This window comes from Heterodontus francisci, chromosome 18 (assembly GCF_036365525.1).
Source record: "Heterodontus francisci isolate sHetFra1 chromosome 18, sHetFra1.hap1, whole genome shotgun sequence".
Lineage (NCBI taxonomy): Eukaryota > Metazoa > Chordata > Chondrichthyes > Heterodontiformes > Heterodontidae > Heterodontus > Heterodontus francisci.
Window position 1 is genome coordinate 55,058,276 of NC_090388.1, and position 19,586 is coordinate 55,077,861.

Below are 19,586 nucleotides of genomic sequence, written 5' to 3' on the forward strand. Positions count from 1 at the left end.
CATGGAAGACAGAGGGTAGCAGTGGAAGAGTGCTTTTCTGAATGGAGGGATGTGACTAGTGGTGTTCTGCATGGATCAGTGCTGGGACCTTTGCTGTTTGTAGTATATATAAATGATTTGGAGGTAAATGTAGCTGGTCTGATTAGTAAGTTTGCGGACGACACAAAGGTTGGTGGAGTTGCGGACAGTGATGAGGATTGTCAGAGGATACAGCAGGCGATAAAATGGCAGATGGAGTTTAATCCGGACATATGTGAGATAATGCATTTTGGAAGATCCAATGCAGGTGGGAAGTATACAGTAAATGGTAGAACCCTTAGGAGTATTGACAGGCAGAGAGATCTGGGCGTACAGGTCCACAGGTCCCTGAAAGTGGCAACGCAGGTGGATAGTCAAGAAGGCATACGGCATGCTTGCCTTCATCGGTTGGGGCATAGAGTATAAAAATTGGCAAGTCATGCTGCAGCTGTACAGAACTTTAGTTAGGCCACACTTAGAATATTGCGTGCAATTCTGGTCGCCACACTACCAGAAGGAGGTGGGGGCTTTGGAGAGAGTACAGAAGAGGTTTACCAGGATGTTGCCTGGTCTGGAAGGCATTAGCTATGAGGAGAGGTTGGATAAACTCGGATTGTTTTCACTGGAACGACGGAGGTGGAGGGGTGACATGATAGAGGTTTACAAAGTTATGAGCGGCATGGACAGAGTGAATAGTCAGAAGCTTTTTCCCAGGGTGGAGGATTCAGTTACTGGGGGACATAGATTTCAGGTGAAAGGGGCAAAGTTTAGAGGGGATGTGCGAGGCAAGTTCTTTACACAGAGGGTGATGAGTGCCTGGAACTTGCTGCCGGGGGAGGTGGTGGAAGCAGGTACGATAATGACGTTTAAGAGGCATCTTGACAAATACATGAATAGGATGGGAATAGAGGGATACGGTCCCCGGAAGTGCAAAAGGTTTTAGTTTAGGCAGGCATCAAGATCGGCACAGCCTTGGAGGGCCGAATGGCCTGTTCCTGTGCTGTACTGTTCTTTGTTCTTTGAAACATACAAGATCCTGAAGGAGTTTGACAGGGTAGGCACTGAGAGGTTGTTTCCCCTGGCTGGGGAATCTGGAACACAGGGGCGCAATCTCATTAAGGGGTCAATTGTTTCGGACTGAGCTGAGGAGAAATTTCTTCACAGAGGTTTGTGAATCTTAGACTTTTGGTCTCTCAGGGTAATCAAGGGATATGGGGAGCAGGCGGGAAAGCAGAGTTGAGGCAGAGATCAGCCATGATGGTATTGAATGACAGAGCAGGCTTGAGCAGCTGTATGGTCTACTCCTGCTCCTATTTCTTATGCTCGTATGTTCTTAAGCAGCCTCTCAACACCTCACTTGTATTATGAGTCTAAGTTTCACCAAATTCTCTGAGACATTGTTGAAAATTGCCTTTTTGCAAAGATTTCCAAAATAAAGCAAACTTTAATTTGGTCTGAGGTGCAGCAAATTAAAATAGTACAAAAGTATAACTCATATCGTATTTTAATAAGGAGGAAGCAGAGTGATCAGTGAACTATTGTTTCCAAATAACATTGTTTGATAAAATTTCAGTATAAAATTGTCAAGTGTAAAATTACCAGTAATATTAAACATGAGTCAACCAACACTTGGAGTTGCAGCTGTTGCTTATCCAGGGGCAGCCCAAAGGGGGCAGTCTATTATTTGTTCCCATTAATGTGTAATAAGAGTAACAACTTTCTTCTTGGAGCCACCATATGAACAGGCATGTCTCACCTCCCACTGGGGCGGGGGAAGTGGAAAGGGGGGAAAGAATCTGTATTCATGACATTAAATTAAAAATAAAACTTAAGGCTTGAAAAAAGCACCGGTGTCGTTATCGAAATTAACTGGAACATATTTTCGATTGCGTTCAGCACATGTCCATGTGAACTCCTACTCGTCTTGCTCTGTTCTGCAAAATCAAATATTATCTGACTAAATGTACATATGTAATTTAAGGGAAATCTAGCAGGGAACTTATTTTTGTACCTTACTACCCCTCTAAAAAATCCTGTAATCCCAAAAAGCACATATTCTGGAATTATTTAATTGCCTTTCTACTAATGGTGGGTGAACACTCGTGCGCAACCTGCCTGTACTGCGTCCCTCCAATGTTATAGTCACAGATATATATGGAACACGCTGACAAGAATGGAGAAGCAATCATTAGGGTATAGGGATTATTCATCTGCAAACATGGTTGTGTCATTTGTGTTGTTATTTATGCACTGGCACAGCACAAATTGTCACTTCTCCCTTTCATTCTCGTCCTGGGGCCAATTTGAAGGTGTAGCACATGCGTGCTGATAGACAATCCCACACTGGTTCCAGTCTCCTCCCCCGCCCGTCCCTTTAAAGGCCTCTGTAGGTCTCCAATTCTTCTTTTTAAAGTTAACTCTTTGATGTTAGGCAAGTGTTCATAATCACAATATGGCTAGTTTCACACCTTAATCACAACCTGTGTTCTTATATATTTGGGGATAAGGAGCGGCGGCGTTGTCTCTTCAAACGATGAAGATGATTTTATTGTGTGATCTGTGGTAATGTATCCAGGAACAATACAAGTACGTGATATAAGATCAAGATATTCTTAAAGTTGATGATTTCATATGAAATACAGATCTGTTTTAGTTAAATCACAATTGATAAAGTTAAAGGAGAACGACACATATGTAGTTTAAGAAGTCATGGGGAAATAATCTACATCCATGACATCAAATACGGAAATGTATTTTTGTTTTAATTTTTCGATGTTGTAAATCTGTACCAATGTGTGCTCTATTCCTGGGTTAAAATACTGTAATAAAAGCAAAATACTGCGGATGCTGGAAATCTGAAATAAAAACAAGAAATGCTGAAAATACTCAGTAGGTCTGGCAACATCTGTGGAGAGAGAAGCAGAGTTAACGTTTCAGATCAATGACCCTTCCATCAGAGCATGTAGTTCGGTACAATACCGATGTAGTTAAGTACATCTGACGAGTAAATTCGTTTAAAAAAATGAGGCTTTAAAAGTCTGAAGAGTTGAAAACTGTGGCCACATTTCCATGCAAAAACCGGAATCACAACTTCACCTGTATTGATTCATGTTCAAAGATTATGTAGTCACTGTGTAACGTGTTTTCTATTTTTTTCAAAAAGACTGCTGAGTGATTCATAAATCCAGATTTTGTAGAATTTGGATTACCGTCCTTAAACTCTGGAATGTGTTAATTTTTTTTTTGAAAAAGAGAATTTGACAATGAGAAGTGTGCACTTCACTGGCCCCTGCTAATCTTGGGAATTTCCAGGTGAGAGAAGCTTGTCCTGTGCACCGGCAACAACAGGGTTAATGTAAAGTGAAGTGAATTGTAAGAACTTGGTTACCTAGGGAACGATTCTTACCGTTCCATCTGGGCGAGACCAACTGCACGCTGGAACGGCGGGGGGAGTCAGAGCACAGCAGACATAATGTTTTAGCTCTTGGATCATTTATTTTTCTCCCTCAAACAAAAGCAAATGGGCCACAATAGCAGAGCAGCCTATTTCTAAGCAGAGCATGAGGTCTGAGTTCTGGCAGTGCGATTCTTTTTCTGTTTTTAATTTCCGGGGACACCCCCGCGATGAAAAGTGCTGCGCGCCTGCCAAGTCGGTTTGAAAAGATCAGACAAAGGCCGCAGGAAGCCCTCCGGCAGCAGGCGTGAGAGTGAGAGCGAGAGCTCCGATGGAGGAGGAGGAGGAGAGTGGTGGTTGTAATAATTAAAAAAAAAACAGCTCCGCGGCCTGGTTTTTCTTTTGCAATTTAAAGTAATACAAGCCTGGATGAGAATGCATCGGCAGCTGTGCCTGTGGGCCGAGACCCCAGCGTTTTAAAGCTGCTTTTCTGATGTGCCGACGGGGTTTGCTGTTTGAATCCGACTGCGCAACCAGCAGCAGCAGGCGGGTCACGTGACGCAGTCCCGGGGATCGCGAATTGATCGATTGGCCAAAAAAAAGGGGAGAGTGAGAGAAAAGGGAGAAGGGCCAGTGCGAAATCGGTCAAAAATATGGAGACGCACATCTCGTGTCTCTTCCCGGAGATTTTAGCCATGATCTTTAGTTATTTGGACGTGCGGGACAAAGGGCGAGCGGCACAAGTGTGCGCGGCTTGGAGGGACGCTGCTTACCACAAATCCGTCTGGAGGGGGGTCGAAGCCAAGTTGCATTTGAGGAGAGCCAATCCTTCCCTTTTCCCCAGCCTGCAGGCCAGGGGCATCAGGCGGGTGCAGATCCTCAGCCTGCGGCGCAGCCTGAGTTATGTGATCCAGGGCATGCCCAACATCGAGAGCCTCAACCTCAGCGGCTGCTACAACTTGACAGACATCGGCCTGGGACACGCGTTCGTGCAAGAGATCCCGTCCCTCAACGTGCTGAACCTGAGTCTCTGCAAACAGATCACGGACAGCAGCCTGGGCAGGATCGCGCAGTATCTCAAGAACCTGGAGGTGCTGGAGCTGGGCGGCTGCAGCAACATCACCAACACCGGCCTTCTGCTCATTGCCTGGGGCTTGCACAGACTCAAGAGCCTGAATTTGAGGAGCTGCCGGCATGTCTCGGACGTGGGGATCGGCCATTTGGCAGGCATGACCAGGAGCGCTGCGGAAGGCTGCTTAAACCTGGAGTATCTGACTTTACAAGACTGCCAGAAACTCTCGGATCTCTCCTTAAAACACATTTCCAAAGGCCTGACCAAACTCAAGGTACTCAATCTGAGTTTCTGCGGTGGGATTTCAGACGCGGGTATGTTGCACCTATCACACATGACCAGTTTGTGGAGTCTCAACCTGAGGTCCTGTGACAACATCAGCGATACCGGCATCATGCATTTGGCCATGGGTAGCTTGAGATTGACCGGGCTGGACGTTTCCTTCTGCGATAAGATAGGCGACCAGAGCCTGGCTTACATCGCGCAAGGCTTGTATCAGCTCAAGTCGCTTTCCCTCTGCTCATGCCACATAAGTGATGACGGCATCAACAAAATGGCCCGGCAGATGCACGAATTAAGGACCCTAAATATTGGCCAGTGTGTGCGGATTACAGACAAAGGACTGGAGCTCATAGCTGACCACTTGACCCAGCTGACGGGCATTGATCTGTACGGCTGCACAAAAATCACTAAAAGGGGATTGGAAAGAATAACGCAACTGCCCTGCCTTAAAGTTCTTAACTTGGGACTCTGGCAAATGACTGAAAGTGAAAAAGTAAGGTGAAAAATTTTGTTTAAAACAAACACTTAAGAATCGCCGCCATTGCTGTCAAAACAGGAGAATCCTGTTGTGCTTTTCCTCCAAAAGTTAGGACTTTAAAATCACAGAAAATGGTGTTCGTTTTGTTGTAACTTACACGACAAATTATTTCCACACTGTGCTATCAAATAAGTTGCAGTATTCCCATTCTTCAACATAGTTTTCATAGCAAGACAAAAAGCAATTTTGACTGTGGTCAGTTTCTGGAATTAGGTTCATATTTTTTTTTTTGTAAATGGTATGCATATTGCTGATAGACACATTCAAGGCTACCTCGTTTTTTGTGCCCTGAAATTGAGGAGTTAAACAGTAAGATCTGTCGCTCGAGCAACGTTTCCCCTCCCCTCCTCTGGTTGGTCTACAGCGTCACTACACTTATGTGGACAAAAAAATATATAATTCAATGGAAACAAGTTGGCTGGAAACAGTTTTACAAAGCACACGTGACGCTGGTTTTCACAGACTTGGCTACACCCAAGTCAAAAACCACCGAACTATAGTTTTATGCAAAGGAGACAAAAAAAGAACTGAAGTTGGAATCTAGACGCCTTGATCTGGCAGCTGTACAGGTTTTTCTTTTCGGTCGACATTTAAAACAGCTATGGGGACTTATTTTTCCTCGTCTTTTCAGAAATGATTAAAGCCTGTTCTACCTTAAATGGGGCGACCACGTCAAGTGAAGAATCGTCGATTCCCGAGGATTGAATGCCTGTCAGGGCCATGGTACATAGACAGGCAGTTAGTTGCTGAAGGAAAAAAAAATATCCTGCTGATCAACCTATATTTGAATTGTACTGTATGTGAATTTGTAAATGATACCTAAACGTTTTATATTCTTACAGTAAACGTTAAAAAGCTGATATTTATATAATAAAGACGGGAAAATATGAAGTATGTTTTGGAAAAAAGTGTCAGTGTCCCCATTGTGTGTGATCATTTTGAAAAGTACGGTGGTGGAAGAGGGCCAATGGCGCCTTGTCAGTGACGAGATGTAATCGAGGGCAGCTTTGTGGAGCCTTGCTGTGTCTGATCAGGTTTCCTTTTCACCCGGATGGTCTTGTTCTCTATATTTGATACCATATCCTGCAACCTTCCAGATGATTTCTGGCGCATTTTGTTAAAAGGGAGGTTGAGGGGCTGGGCGAGTCCGGTGCTGGCGCTGCATTGTTGGGCAAAGTTAAAAAGCTACAGCGCTCTCCTTTTCTGCCTGCCTGCTCATGCATACCAAATAGCTTAGTGTGCGGCTCCCTCAGGATTCTCGGCCTGCCCCTAGTTTTTTTTAAGCATTCCTGTCCATTTCTGAGTGTGCTTAATCGGCTTTTCAAGCAGAAGAGAGGAAGGCTGCTCCTAGACTGACTCACAGCAGCAGTTTTAAAAAAAAATGTGGGTAGGGGAAATAAATTAATAGTTCTGCCCGTTGCAGTAGATATGAATGATTTTAATAACACTTTTTTTTAAAAAGTGCTTTAATGAGCATTTTAAAGGTCTCACACCCGCTTTCATAATTTTCAGTTCATGAGAGTTCAGTTGACCTTACTGGTAACGGGCCAGTATTCAGTTTTCAACAGAGAAGTTGTAGCAAAACATTTTTCAATTTCTTTGTCGAATATGGCTTTTAAAAATTAAAATAGTTTTGCTGAGGCCACCCCTCCCAGTCTGGGATTTTCCAGCCACCATTTTAATAAGTACTCCTAAATTTACCATGGTAGGTTTTCTTTTTTCTTGAGGTGGAAATGGCCTCATGTTGCCAGGAGTCCCTTTTGGTGCAACCCTGAATACCATCAGACTGCACATGAGATATTGATGGGTGATGTGCTATCTACCTCTTATAGCTACTCCTTCCACAATCTATCATAGTTTTAAAATGCAATTTAAAAAAAATTGTCAGATCAATTAGAACTGAAATTATTCAAATCAGGCAGTTATTTGCATCCTGGGTTTTCTATCTTGGCTAAGTTAATTGAAAAGACACAGAACAAAGACCACACTAAAATGCTATTCAAAAAAAAATAGATCTTTTCAGAACGTAGCCAACCTCTCCTGTCAGAAATGAGATTTTAAGAAATGGGAGTAAATGACTTGGAGGAGGTGACACAGATGAATGTCACCACTTCTCAGACAGTATTCTCATTTTGTGTTCCGTAAATCAAAAATTTTAAGTGACAGTCACCTTCCTCTCCCTCCAGTGTGAGGAATGTCAACCTGCTTAACATGTTAGCATTTAAACAAAATTGAGATGATATGATGGCAAAAACTGAGAAGGGGAAATGCATTGTTCTTAATTTGAGGATATATTTCAATATAAGCCAACAGCCAACCCTTAATTAATTGGGGTTTGTGTGCACTTGGATCTCAAACACAAACTTATCTTCAACTGGTTAATACACTTTTTCTATCAGACACCATTTTACTGATCTATTTGCAATCTTTAGTAGATGCTTCTCTGCATTAGAAATACGCCCATTTCAAGTTGACCTCCACCACATCTAATTCAGACATATATAACATCAAATTTTAATTAACTGTGTTTTCCACAGTGAGGATAATTGCAGTCAATAAAACTAAATGTCATTCTTAAAAGCAAAGGAAATGGCTGTAATCCATTTTTATAGAAATGCCTGATCCCTCAGCCAGCATCTGGGAAGAAAGGGCATTTGTGCCCTGGACAGGCTTCAATCCTTAAAGATGCCAGATTTAACAACGTTCACCTCTTTGATAAAAGGCCCTTCCCTCACTCCCAAATAACAAAACAGGTCAATAATTATGCAAGCCCATTCATGACTTGTGAATAATTGTTTTGCCGAAGTGTCAGTTCATATTGAAATCTCTACTGTTCTTTTAAATACTTGAGTCCATTAATACCAAAAATGTATGGAGACAACTAGCAGCCACTCCAGATTAATATTGTCTTGTGTATGAAAGGGCAACGTGACCACATAACCAGCAGTGGGCAGGTTGTGGTGTATAATACTACCCACAAGCTGCCTTGCAGAGGAATTTTAGTCAAGTCAGTTTTCATTAACCAACAGTAGATTGAGAGACAGTGAAAGATACTAAGCTGCAACTATTTCTTGATTACAGGAGACTTATGTACAGTAGAATGGTACATACATATTGGCCACTCTGATAGGATCTGTTCTATGATTTTATCTTAAATAGGACTGTCTAAAACTATTTTATACAATGCAGAACCTGATTATTAAAATCCAACAATATTAATCTAGCTAAGATTAACTCGTTTCTTTTAATATATTAAGATTAAAACTAAGTTTCTTTCTATACTATAATATATAGAATGATGTATGGACACAAACCAACAAGGTGACCTTGTTTTATTTGTCCAGATAATGTTAGAACGGAAGTACAGTTTCAGTATTTTATGGAAATCTGGACTCTCGAAAGTAAACTACAGCCATTTGTTCATATATTTTAATTGACACTTACCATTAATCCATGGTATTCCATGATACTAGAAATAAACCTGCACTGTTATTGACAGTTGCATTGTATTAGTGCAGACATTCCATTGATTAAATATTATGGTGTAGCTGCAGAATAATATTCTCATGTTTCACAAGAGTGCATGAGGATGGAACTACTTGCAGTGCTGAAAAAATCAAATGATAATTTTATTTAAATATGCAAAATTTTATCTCGCAGAATTGTCCTGGCTACAGAGTAAATATCTAATTGGTAGTCATTAATAGAATACACCTTACTAGCTGTTACTTTTACTATATTTAGAATATTTAGGTGTTAAGCGTAAAATGCTAAAACATGTTTAACAGTGATTTCAGTTTTTCTTAGCCTATTAGAGGAACTCTCATCAAGAGTCACTAGATGTCTTTAGTCTAATTTAAATAAATGAATTGTTGGTATGAAATGGCAAAAAGCTCTTGTTAGGACAGATGTCAAACTTAGATCAAATCCTACTGAAGAGTGAACCTTTTATATTTTGATAAATAATTAATAGGGCACCATTCTCCAAGGTGTTAGAGAAATTGGTGTCTATTCTATTGCTAATTAGGCTAGAGTTTGCTCCAAATAGAGATTCTGGCAGCCAGGCATTTGGAACTTTTTAAAAGTCATTGGCCTTAATAAAAGCAGAATAAAATAATCAATAATGATTAGTTCAGGAGAAAATGTAGTTAACAATGAAAATAAACTTTTGTGAAATATATTTATGTTCTGACCCAGATATTTGGATATAGATCATATCATTTAAAGGGTCAGAACAGAATTGTGCAGTTAACATGAAACAACAAAGCACTCTTATCTGTGATGCTGGTAAGAGTTTTGAACAACAGATTTGAAGACTGAAGGATGTGATCTTCACAAAGAATCTACTTGAAGATAACAATGAACACTGTCAAAGCCTACAATGTAGACAAGGCAGAATGCTGGTGTACTAATATATTACTGAATCACATGATGTAGGTTTTTTCAGGACAAGAGAGCAAAGACGAGTTATTTCCTTTTAGGGAAGTTCAACTCAGAGGGCACAGCATTTAGGATTGTGTGTGTTCACATTACACAGTGTAGAGACAGAGGCTGGAGAACAGGAATAACAAAAAACAATTTAAAAAATGGTGGTGAGGGAAGAGGAAGGCGGAGGGGGGATAATCTCAGCAGCCTCACAGCCAGCTTATTGGCTACATATTTGCGGGTTTTGTTAATAATTTGTTTATTTGTATTGGAAACAAAAGCAACTGTGCACTTCCAAACCCAGCAGTTCAAATGGACATAAATTCATCAGAACAAAATCAGCAGCCAACTAAGGTATAAACATCTGATAATAAACCATTAGATCCAACCTCCTTATCACATTCTTGGGCTGTGTCTAACCGTCATGATTAAAGATTGTTACAACATTCTATGGAATGGGGTTCATGTATAACCCATTATTCTCCAGTGAATGGTTATTTCATGATCTGAGAATCAAAGCACAGATCCAGTGTTACAGATCCTGCATCTAGGTAGGTTGTACCTACTATAAAATATATATCAAGGGAATGAATCAATTTGAGTAATTGTGATGTTACCAAAGTGAGTCAGTAACGTAATAAGCACTGGCTTACCAGCATACTTGGGAAAATAACTGCAGGGTTAACCAAATGAGTGGTAGATGTAACGAGGAGGTTGTCAGATGACTGCAGGGGTTAGTTCTGTGAGTCAGAGATCCAATAATTAGCATTTTTTTTTCATTTTAGCAAAAATAGTAAATGGGATAATAAAGTAACATTTCCTGCTTTATACATATTTCTACATTTTCAGTAAAATTAGCAAACAGGAAAATCATAGAAAGTTTACGGCACAGAAAGAGGCCACTTGGCCCATCATCTCTGTGCTGGGCGAAAACGAGCCACCTAGCTTAATCCCACCTTCCAGCATTTGGTCCGTAGCCCTGCAGGTTACAGCACTTGAGGTGCATATCCAGACATCTTTTAAATGAATTGAGGGTTTGTGCCTCTACCCTTTCAGGTAGTGAGTTCCAGACCCCTTAACCACCCTCTGAAAAAATGTTTCCTCATCTCCCCTCTAATCTTTCTACCGCTTTAATCTTCGCTTTAAATCTATGACCCCTAGTCACAGTCCTCTGCGAAGGTAAATAGGTCCTCCACAGCTACTTTATCCAGTCCCCCTCACTATTTTGTACATTTCAATCAAATTTCCCCTCAGCCTCCTCGTTCCAAGAAGAACAAGCTCAACCTAAAATACAGTCAGTGGTACAAGCATGATATGGCATTCTCTGTAATTTGGAAGCTAAGTCTCATTCACATGTTCACTTTCCATTTGGAATCACTGGAGAGAAATGATGAGCAGAACCCTTGAATGATTATCTTTCCCTTCCAAAGCCTTGGGCACTGAGACAATTTGAGCATCTTAACTGAAATTAATTTAACAGACTGAAATCAAACCTGGTACTTTCTATTTAGCATGCTACTAGATCAGGTAGTGCCTTTATCCTCTATCATAGCAGGAGAGCTGTGCACCACTGACTTGCTAAGTTAACATACTTAATGTTGCATTTCAGTCTGATTCATTGTTCTTTTAAGAGAATCTATGCCTTTGATACCTCTAGACTTGACTGCTCCAACACACTCCTGGCCAGCCTCCAATGTACTACCCTCCGCAAATTTGAGCTCGTCCAAAACTCTGCTGCCCATGTCATTACCCACACCTAGTCCTGTTCACTCATCAGCCCTTTGCTTGGTGACCTACACTGGTTAAGCAACGCCATGATTTTAAAATTCTCATCCTTATTTTCACACCTCCATGGCCTCACGCCTCCCTATCTCTGTAATCTCCTCCAGCCTCACAACACTTCAAGATATCTCCGCTCCTCTAATTCTGGCCACTCGAGCATCCCCAATTTTAATTGCTAATGACTTTGCCACATGCTGTTATCATTGGTGGCCGTGCCTTCAGCTGTCTACACCCCAGGCTCTGGAATTCACTCCCTAAACCTCTCCACCTCTCTTCTTCCTTTATGACACTCCTTAACATCTATCTCCTTGACCCAGCCTAATATTGCCTCGTGGCTCAGTGTCAAATCTTGTTTTATAATGCTCCTGTAAAGTGCTTTGGGACATTTTATTGTCTTATTATGTTAAAGGTGCTATATAAATGCATGTTGTTGGTCACTGCTTACCATTCCAGGATAACCCTAGAATGCAAAGATAACCCCTGGCTTTTCTCTCCTGCAAACCATTTTCTTAAATCCTCTCCCTGTCCCCTCCGCCCTCACCTTCAACAATATGTGCAAGGAGCTCATGGACTGCTTTGTCACAAAGATCGAGACCATCCAATCAATTTCCTCTGCCGCATCATTCCCTTCCACTAGCCCACCTGGCCAAACCTCCCTTAATGCTTCCCCCACCCTAGCCCTGAACTTGCATCTTTCTCTAGTTTCTCTCCAATCTCCCCTCATGCCCCCTGAGTTCATCTTGTCCATGAGACCCACCTCCTGCTCCCTCAACCCTATTCCCACTAAACTGCTGACCACCCCTCTTGGCCCCCGTTGGCCGATATTGTTAACGGTTCTCGCTCCAAGTGTTGTCCCTCTCTCCTTTAAATTGGCCGTCATCACCCCTCTCCTCAAAAGACCAACCCTTGCCCCATTGTCCTTGCAAATTACCATCCCATCTTCAACCTCCCTTTCTTCTACAAAGTCCTTGAATGTGTAGTCACCTCCCAAATCCGTGTGCATCTTTCCCAGAACTCCATGTTTGAATCCCTCTAATCAAGTTTCCGTCCCGCCACAGTATCAAAACAGCTCTTAAAGTCACAAATAATATCCTATGTGAATGTGACAAAGGTAAATTTTCCCTCCTCGTCCTTCTCAACCTGCCTTCTGCCTTTGACATGGTTGGCTACACCATCGTCCTCCAATGCTTCTCCACTGTCGTCCAGTTGGGTGGGACTGCTCTCACCTGGTTCCATTCTTATCTAATTGTATCTAGAGTAACACTTTCAATGGATACCTCTGGTGTCCCCCAAGGATCTATCCGTGTCCCCCTCCTATTTCTCGTCTACATGCTGCCCCTCAGCGACATCATCCAAAAGCATAGTGTTAGTTTTCACATGTCGCTGATGACACCCAGCTCTACCTCACCACCACTTTTCACGTCTCCTCCACTGCTGCTAAGTCATCAAACTGCTTATCTGACATCCAGTACTGGATGAGCAGAAATTTCCTCCTATTAAATATTGGGAAGACTGAAGCCATTGTTGTTGGTCCCTGCTCCAAACGCCGTTCCATAGCTACCAACTCCATCCCTCACCTGGCAACAGTCTGAGATTAAACCAGTCTATTTGCAACCTTGGTGTCACATTTGACCCCAAGATGAGCTTCTGACCTCATATTTGCACCATCACTAAGACTGCTTATTTCCACCTCCATAACATTGCCTGACTTCGCCCCTGTCTCAGTTCATCTGCCTCTGAAACCCTCAATCATGCCTTTGTAACCTCTAGACTTGATTATTCCAATGCACTCCTGGCTGTTCTCCCACATTCTACCCTCCGTAAACTTCATCCAAAACTTGTGCCAGTTCCTTTCACCCATCACTCCTGTGCTCACTGACCTACATTGGCTCCTGGTTAAGCAATGTCATGATTTTAAAATTCTCATCCTTGTTTTCAATTCCTTCTATGGCCTCGCCCCTCCCTATCTCTGTAACCTTTTCCAGTCCCACAACCCTCCGAGATATCTGTGCTCCTCTAATTCTGGCCTCTTGAGCATCCCAATTTTAATTGCTCCACCATTGGGGGCCATGCCTTCAGATGCCTGGGCCCTAAGCTCTGGAATACCCTCTCTACACCTCTCCACCTTGCTTTCATGTGATCTGATATCTCCTTATGTGGCTAAGTGTCATTTTGTTTTACAATAGTCCTGTGAAGCGCCTTGGAATGTTTTATTATGTTAAAGATGCTACAGGAATAGAAGTTGTTGTTGTAATTACTTCAATTCAGATCGTATATGATGAGCCTTTAGCGCAATCACAATAATCAGTTCATGACCATATCTAAAAGGTGGTTCACAGATGTGCCAGATTCTATTTACTTCTGTTAAGTGGATACTTAATCCAGATGCAAGTTCCATTTGAAATTCAACCCAGTGCTGTAATCTGGACTGTTTATTCATTCCTGCACAGCTAGATTAAAAGCCCCATCCTGTTTATACTCTATAGAATACAAGATTATTTTGATACTGACTCAAAAAAAGTGATACATGTGCAGATCCATAATTGTCCTGCAGGATTTATACAGCAATTAGAAAAAAAGGCAGTCAAAGTGGGGGTAGTTACAAGGATCTGAATGTGGAGAAACTTCTGTAGCTCCACCTACAGTTTATACGGGCATGTGCTCAAAACTGACACTAGCAATGAAACCTCACCCTCAAGAGGTGAGTGGTAGTTAAAAATAGCACTGATTTGGCATGCATAATTGATAATGATTTATGTCAATGTAGGTTGAATTTTGGCATTAATCTATGTAAATTGGGTACTGGAAATCTGTTTACTTCAAGTGGTTCTTCATAATCAAAAAGATCTGAATCAGACGGTTTTAACCACATAAGACTATGTGTACAGTTTCAAATAGAGAACTTTTATTTGTGCTTGGAGGCTGGGTCAGCCCTATCTTGTCCTACCATTGTTTAACTTTATCATAGAGGAAAGGAAATAGTGCAGACTCCCAGTCCTAATATTTGACAGCTGGGAGTGTCAGAGAAAGAGACACATATACAGACATACTGAACAAGTCAGGCCTACCAGGGAACAAAGAGGCATATGGGGAGGGAGGATCAAAGCCAATTGTAAGACAGGAAGTCCAGACAGACACATTGGTGGTTTTGGAGCTGAGATCGGAACCCAAAATAATTGTTAATTGGCAAATATTAAAATTTTACATCTTGAATACCCACTTTATGACCTATTTTTGCTGATTCTTAATGAGCGAAATTACAGGGTTCAAACTTGACCTTGTATTATAACAGCATGTATGATACCTCCACCAAAGGGAGATGTCATGTGCCCATTAGGATTTGTATATGGTATCTGCTAAAAGAAAATAGTCTTTGCAGATGTGGGATTGGCTATCTGAATTTAATTTTTTTCCTGACTGCATTAGAGGAGTACCTCTAAATGGCAGTACATATGAACATACAAAATTAACAGGCAAGAAAAGACCAGCTGGTCCGTCAAGCCTACCCCACACCATGATGGTCAGATCATTAGGGCTATACACTTCTTTCCTAGCCTCTCCCCATGCACTGCCCTCCACCACCACCACCTCAGACCCACTCCCACAGCCATGTAATGTACAAGGCCACTATATCATCCACCATGTGGGGGTACCAAAATTGGGCATAGTATTATAGATGCAGTCTGTACAGCAAACTGTATAGTGTCAAAATGGTGTCCTTTGATTTATGCCAAAGGGTTCTATTAAGAAATTAATAAAACCCAATCCCTTGTTAGCTTTAGTTACAGTTTCTCTATTAGTCATGAACCTTTCGTGATCTGTTCACAGTAACACCAAGATTTTTATCTCTTTCAGTACTGCTCCCTGCAAATGATACATATATCCTGTGTTGGCCCTACCAAAGTGCATATTGCTACACTTATGTAAATTAAATGCTGTTTTTAGTTCATTATATTGATAAGATGATCATTCAGGCTGTAAAATTTGATGTGAATTTGCCTGCAGGGCACGTGCCAGTTCATGACTACACCCTACGTGACAGCAACGAGTCATCCTTACTTGGCCTCTATGTAGCTTTCAACGTGATTGACCAGACTGCGGTCCTTCTTCCAAATTTGTGCCACTGTCCTTATATTGTTCCTTACATATATATCCCCAATTTAGTTCTTTGAGGTAACAGTGTATTGATGAAGGAAATCTAGCAGATGCGGAATAAGGATTTTCGAAGTAGTTTGACAAGGTACCACATAGGAGACTTGCTAACTAAATTAATGTACATGATATTAAAGAGTATGTAGCAGTACGAGTAGGAAATTGGATAAAGGATGGAAAGAGAGTAGTATTTAATGGATTTTATTGGACTTATACTGTACTGTACAATGAGGACTAGTGCTTTTTTCAATTTATATTGATGGTCGGGGATAAGGGGGACAATATCAAAATTAGTAGATAACACAAGTTAACTGTGAAGAGGGCTGCAAGCAGCTTAAGGAAGCCAGATGAGTTCGTAGATTGGGTTGATAAATGTCAGATGAAATTTAATGTGGAGGAATGTGAAATAATACATTTTTGGGTGGAAGAATAGGGAGAGGTAAAGGAGTACAGGATTAGATACATTTTAGATATTACATAAGTTTTAAAAATGGGAGGGCAAGTTAATAACATTGTATAAAGCATAGGAATGCTAAGTTTCATAAACAGGAGCACAAAGCACAACAAACAGGTAATGATAAGCAATACAAATTACTGGTTAGGCTGCAGTTAGAAAGCTGGCCAGGCCTTTCCATTTCATTGCTCCTGGCACATACTGAGAGAATATAATTAAGAAATTCTGCACCCACAGCCCATTGTTTTCCAACCATTTTAATGAGAAAAATCATGGGCTGGGGTTCACTTCTGGTGTGTGTTAGGAGTAATGAAAAAGGTAAGAATGGAACAAAAGAGAGCAGTTACACTGAGATGGATTACAAAGGAGAGGAACTGGAGGAGAATGGTGTGGTCAACTGTGTCAAAGGCTGCAGACAGTACAAGGGCATGGAGAAGAAATAGTACACCATGGTCACAGTCAGACAGAATGTTATTCATGAGTTTGGTTAGGGCCATTTCAGTGCTATGGGAGGGCCAGCAACCTGATTGGAGGGATGAGGAGAAATGCACAATTTCAAAATTTGCAAATGATACAAAACTTGGAAGTATTGTGAACTGCGAGAAGGAATGTGTAGAACTTCAAAAAGGACAGACAGGTGGGTGGAATGGGCAATTGGCAGATGAAATTTAATGCTGAGAAGTGTGAAGTGATTAATTTTGATAGAAAGAACATGGAGAGACAATATAAAGTAAAGGGTGCAATTCTGAAAGGGGGGTGCAGGAGCAAAGGGATTTGGGTGTAGATGTGAATAAGTCATTGAACGTGGCAGAATAAGTTGAGAGCGGTCAATAAAGCATGTATAGGCTTTATTAATAAGGGTATAGAGTAGGGCAAGGAAGTTATATTAAACTTGTATAAAACACTGGTTCAGCCTCAACTGGAGTATTGCATCCAGTTCGGGACACTTTAGGAAGGATGTGAAGGTGCTATAGAGGGTGTGGAAAAGATTCATGAGAATGGTTCCAGGGATGAGGAACTTCAGTTACGTAGATAGATTGGAGAAGTTAGGACTGTTTTCCTTGAAAAAGAGAAGGTTGAGAAGGAGATTTAATAGAGTTATTCAAAATCATGACGGGTCTGCACAGAGTAGATAGGGAAAAATTATTCTCATTAGTGGAAGAATCGAGAACCGGAGGGCACAGATTTAAGGTAATTGGCAAAAGAAGCAATGGCGACCTGATGAAAAATGTTTTCATACAGCGAGTGGTTAGGATCTGGAATGCATTGCCTGAGAGTGTGATGAAGGCAGGTTCAGTCGAGGCATTCAGGAGGGAATTTGATTATCTGAAAAGGAAGAATGTGCAGGGCTGTGGTGTGAAGGTGAGGGAGTAGCACTAGGTGAGTTGCTCCTTCAGAGAGCTGGCACAGACACAACAGGCCGAACATCGTCCTCCTGTGCTGTAACCATTCTATGATTCTATAAATGGGTGCAGTTTTGGGAAGCAACAAAATGATCAAGGATTTTGCAGGGGAAAGGGATGTTGAAAATAGGGCACTAGTTTGCAAAGACAAAAGGGCCGCTGCTGGCTCTTTTGAACAAGGTGGTTGTATAATGGTGGTTTTCAAAGAAAGGGTGCAGAGCCCAAGGACGGGGGACAATTTAGAATATCAGCTAGCCTGGGGATCAGGAAGGGAAGTTGCGTGGTCAGCCGTTTTGTGGGATTTGGATTGGGACAAAAAGTGGGTTTTCCTTGGCAAAATGAGCTTAGGGAGTCTTTGTGAGAAATTGGAAGAAAAGAGGGAGAAACAGCAATTCACTGACATAGCTTGGTGAGAAAGGGAAAAGAGAGGCTGGCAGCTGAACAGATTTTTTAAGCTAGAGATCTAAGTCCATGAACTCCTCACACTTTTAGAGATGGGTGATAATGGAGATGTCATGGGTTACCTCTGCTTTCCAGGATGATCCTGGAGGTGGTTTTGGCAAAGGAGAGGGAGGCCCAATAGAGCTTGATGTGGTTCCACCAGATTCAGTGATGAATAACTAGGCCAGTTGTGCACTGTAAATGCTCAAGCCTGTGACTCTTGCACTAGAGGGAGCAAAGACAGGGTCCATACTGAAACAACTAGGATGGAAGTTGGTGAAGACTTTGTTGGAGACAAGGATATCAAAGGTGGAGTGAAGGAAGTGGGGAGCAAATTAATCACAGAAGATGTATTGTTAGGGCTGTCAACCCTCCCAGATTGTCCAAGAATATGATGGAGTGGGGCATGAATCCCCCGGCCTCATTAATTCTTAGGCTACTGTTGCAGAGAAGTCTCCAGTTTGGTGATTCCTCTCAGGGATAACTATAAATGAGACAGGCTGATGGAGAAACAGCCAGGAATCGGTGGGGGAGGTGGGGGGTGGGAGGGAAGGAAAGAGACTGGAGAAAAAGGAGGAACTGGGGGCAGAGGATGATTGGGCCTTGGTGGGGAGAAGAATTTGTGACTGGGGATTGGTTGGGTTGGGAGATTGTGGTTCAGGGCAGGAGAAGGAAGTAACAACAGACTGGGGAATGGGGTCAGGAGTTTGGGGCTCGGGCAGGGGGAATTGAGAAAGGGGAATGGTGGCCATGGACTGTGGTCTCTAGGGAGAGAGAGAGACTAGGAAATGGGGTCTGGAGATTGGGGCTGGGAGAGAGAAGAGGATGCTGGAGATTGGAGATCGGGCAGTGGGGGGGGGGGGGGTGGGTGGGGGGGTAGGACGGGAGTGAGGGAGACTGGGATCCAGAAGGGGTTCAAATGACGGCTGGCAAATGAACATCACCACTAATTTACTGTTTTATGAATCTACTCATAAATGGACTATACTTGTGTTTCAACAGACTATTTCAGAGCAGAGAAGCTTACACATTAAAGCAATTACTTTAATTCGGTAAAAATTCTAAAGTTCTTTTCTTCCTTTTTGGATCTTCAAACCACTAAATTAGGTAAGTGACCTGAAGTTATCCACAAAAGATTAGCCTCAGCTAATCAGGAGCTACCCACCCTATTGGCCTTGTTACCTCTATCCCTGGTTGTGGGGAAGCACAGCTGCATCTGACTTCTCCATAAGTTACAATGGGGGAGATTTCCTCTCTGCATCAGATATAGCAAACTTGTTTTGGTAAAGAATATCTTTACGATTTCACTACACTAAGACAATAGAGGAAATCCAGGTGTTGGCAGAATCAATGTGCTCTATGATAGCTGATAAGTAACACTTATGGTTCTTGACTTCATTGACTAGGCAGAACTTTGCTAACTGCTCATTAGACTGAAAAATCTGTGTTAGAGATAGGTTTTAATATAATGAATTGATTTTGTTTCAAATGCTTCTCCAGTAAGTCAATGGGCTAGAATCTTAAAATCTTCATAATTACATGAGTAATCCAAGAACTTGGAATGGCAATCAGGCTGCATCATCTGTTGATGTAACTACATTTATGAATTAGTAGGGAAGATGAAT

At 41.9% G+C, this 19,586-nt stretch overlaps 2 protein-coding genes across 3 annotated transcripts in view; one reads left to right on the forward strand and one right to left on the reverse strand.

Annotated features, from left to right (window-relative positions):
* wnt5b (wingless-type MMTV integration site family, member 5b) overlaps positions 1 to 19,586 on the reverse strand; it is a 161,089-nt gene that overhangs the window by 78,699 nt on the left and 62,804 nt on the right. The window lies entirely within an intron of this gene.
* fbxl14b (F-box and leucine-rich repeat protein 14b) lies at positions 3,673 to 6,215 on the forward strand. Its single transcript, XM_068051266.1, has one exon. It carries the CDS (start codon positions 4,066 to 4,068, stop codon positions 5,266 to 5,268), a length of 1,203 nt encoding a protein of 400 aa, XP_067907367.1. The 5' UTR covers positions 3,673 to 4,065; the 3' UTR covers positions 5,269 to 6,215.